The sequence below is a fragment of the Phascolarctos cinereus genome, unplaced genomic scaffold, assembly GCF_003287225.1.
Source record: "Phascolarctos cinereus isolate Bilbo 61053 unplaced genomic scaffold, phaCin_HiC Scaffold_9;HRSCAF=440, whole genome shotgun sequence".
Taxonomy (NCBI): Eukaryota; Metazoa; Chordata; class Mammalia; order Diprotodontia; family Phascolarctidae; genus Phascolarctos; species Phascolarctos cinereus.
Window position 1 is genome coordinate 246,875,812 of NW_027556402.1, and position 2,396 is coordinate 246,878,207.

The 2,396-nt window shown below is 34.4% G+C and overlaps 1 protein-coding gene across 1 annotated transcript; it reads left to right on the forward strand.

The window, feature by feature from the left end:
- The first annotated feature begins 561 nt into the window (after window positions 1-561).
- LOC110199641 (olfactory receptor 10AG1-like) lies at window positions 562-1,500 on the forward strand. The gene has a single exon (XM_020974521.1). It carries the CDS (start codon window positions 568-570, stop codon window positions 1,498-1,500), a length of 933 nt encoding a protein of 310 aa, XP_020830180.1. The 5' UTR covers window positions 562-567.
- Window positions 1,501-2,396: the final 896 nt, after the last annotated feature.

Genomic DNA, 2,396 nt, shown 5'->3' on the forward strand with positions numbered 1-2,396 from the left:
AAAGAATCAGGTTGGAGAATACTGGCTGTCTTGGATGTGGAGAACATTGTCAAATTTAAAAAGGTGATAAAAGTCAGAATGAGAGCAAAGAGTAAAAAGTTGTGGAAAGGAAATTTTATGATTAATACCAAGGTGAGGAAGAGAGGCAGTGACAGAGAATGAGAGTGAGAATGAGAGTGAGAGCAAGAATAGGAGTTTTAAGCAATTAGATATAGAAAAGCGTAATGATTATCTCAGGATGTACATAGTTTCCACAATGAAAGTCCACAAGAAGCTGGACAACTGATTTGTCAGTTAAGTTGTAATGGGGATTTTTTTCCTAGTATACATTGGATTAGATGGCTGTGACATCCCTTACAACTCTGAAATTTGGTGGTTTTGTGATTTTATGGATAATACAGTTAAAATGAATTTGAAATTATAGAATATTCAAAATCAAAGGGAATTAATCACTTATCTCTAGGCCAAATCAATGTATTCATTTTATAGGAACAGACAGTGGCACAGAGAAGTGTATTGATTTGCTTATCACGGATTTAGTAATTTTCTCATTGGAATATACAGAAAATGGCAGAAACAAATTTCAGCACGGTGGTGGAATTCATTCTCCTAGGATTTTCTGACCTTGCAAGCCTCCAAGGATTTCTCTTTGGGATTTTCTTATTCATCTACACAAGTATCCTGGTTGGAAATGGCCTCATTATTGTCATCACCAAAGTTACTGCTGCTCTCCAAACACCCATGTACTTTTTCCTCAGAAATTTTTCTTTCTTGGAAATCTGCTATACATCAGTGACTATCCCGAGAATGCTGTCAGACCTTTGGACCCAGAAGAAAAATATTTCTTTACTAGCTTGTGGTATACAACTTGCTATCCTCCTTAGTCTAGGAGGCACTGAGAGTTTCTTCCTGTCTGTGATGGCCTATGATCGTTATGTGGCTATCTGTAAGCCACTCTATTATCCTGTCATCATGAACCACAAAAAGTGCCTTCAGTTGGTTACCGGTGCCTGGCTAATTGGAATTCCAATTCAGATAGCACAAACATGCCAGATATTCTCTCTGTCTTTCTGCGGCTCTAATGAACTCAGTCATGTTTTCTGTGATATTCCCCCATTACTGAAGCTGGCCTGTGGGGATACCTCTTTGAATGAGCTGTCTGTCTATGCTGGTGCTACGATCTTTGTTACAGTTCCTTCACTATTGATACTTTGGTCCTACACTAAAATCATTAAGACCATCTTGAAGTTACCATCTGCTGTGGGGAGACACAAAGCCTTCTCCACTTGCTCCTCCCACCTGATAGTTGTGGGCTTATTCTATGGATCTGGGTTTATTACATATTTAAGACCCAAGTCAAACCATTCACCAGGAGTAGATAAAGTACTTGCCCTTTTCTATACTATTGTAACCCCACTCTTTAACCCTATGATATACAGCCTGAGGAACAAAGATGTCATTGCAGCAATAAAACAGCTAGTATCTAAGTGTCTCAGTTAAATTCATAGATTCTGTCTTACTATCTTTCGGTCTCACAGCTCTCATAAAATTCTATGTTTTCTGTCATAGCTCTCATAAAATTCACTGGAAATTCTTCATATTTATAATATAATCCCTTCTCACTTTCATATTTTAGAAATCCTAATTTCTTTTAAGTCTCAGCTTAAGCAGAATCTTCAAAATGAAGTCTTTTTCATGTTTGTGCATATTCTGACTGTACCTATTTATGTAAATGCTTTCTTTCTTAGGCTAGATCATAAGCTTCTCAGGGACTGGGACCATTTTGTGTTTATTTTTGTATCTATGACTCATAATACAATACCTAGGAGACCCTTATTGAATCATCTTTGATAGAATGATTATAATTTTTATTCACCTGCTTTTAATCTTTCTGAGAAAATGATATTAATTATTTGGAACACTTCTTCCCAATCTTAGAATTATGGTGTCTATGTCTATTTATTTTGTATTATCAAGGACATATTTAGAATATTTGGTGAAATTATAGAGATGGAAGGAAACATACTGTGTGTGTAGAATAGCAGATGGACCATTTATGTGGAATGTAAAGCATGAAAAAGAAAAGATTAATTCATTATGTCTGGAAAGGTAGCTCAACATTTTTTTTTTAATTAGGGGAAGATAAATCACTTTGTCTTTCTCTTAACCTAAAAAAAAGAAAAAAAAATACACACAAAAACACATACAAATAGACACATATATATACACACACATCTATAAATACGTATAAACACACATATGTACACACAATGTAATTCTATATATCATATATAATTTAGATATGCATATGTCTATAGAACAATTTATCAATATAAAATATAATACATATATCTATAGATATGTCTTTATCAATATAACCATTCCTATATTATGTC

What these genes read in the sequence shown, in the direction of transcription:
- LOC110199641 (XM_020974521.1), top strand. Translation starts at nt 568, where the DNA reads ATGGCAGAAACAAATTTCAGCACGGTGGTGGAATTCATTCTCCTAGGA.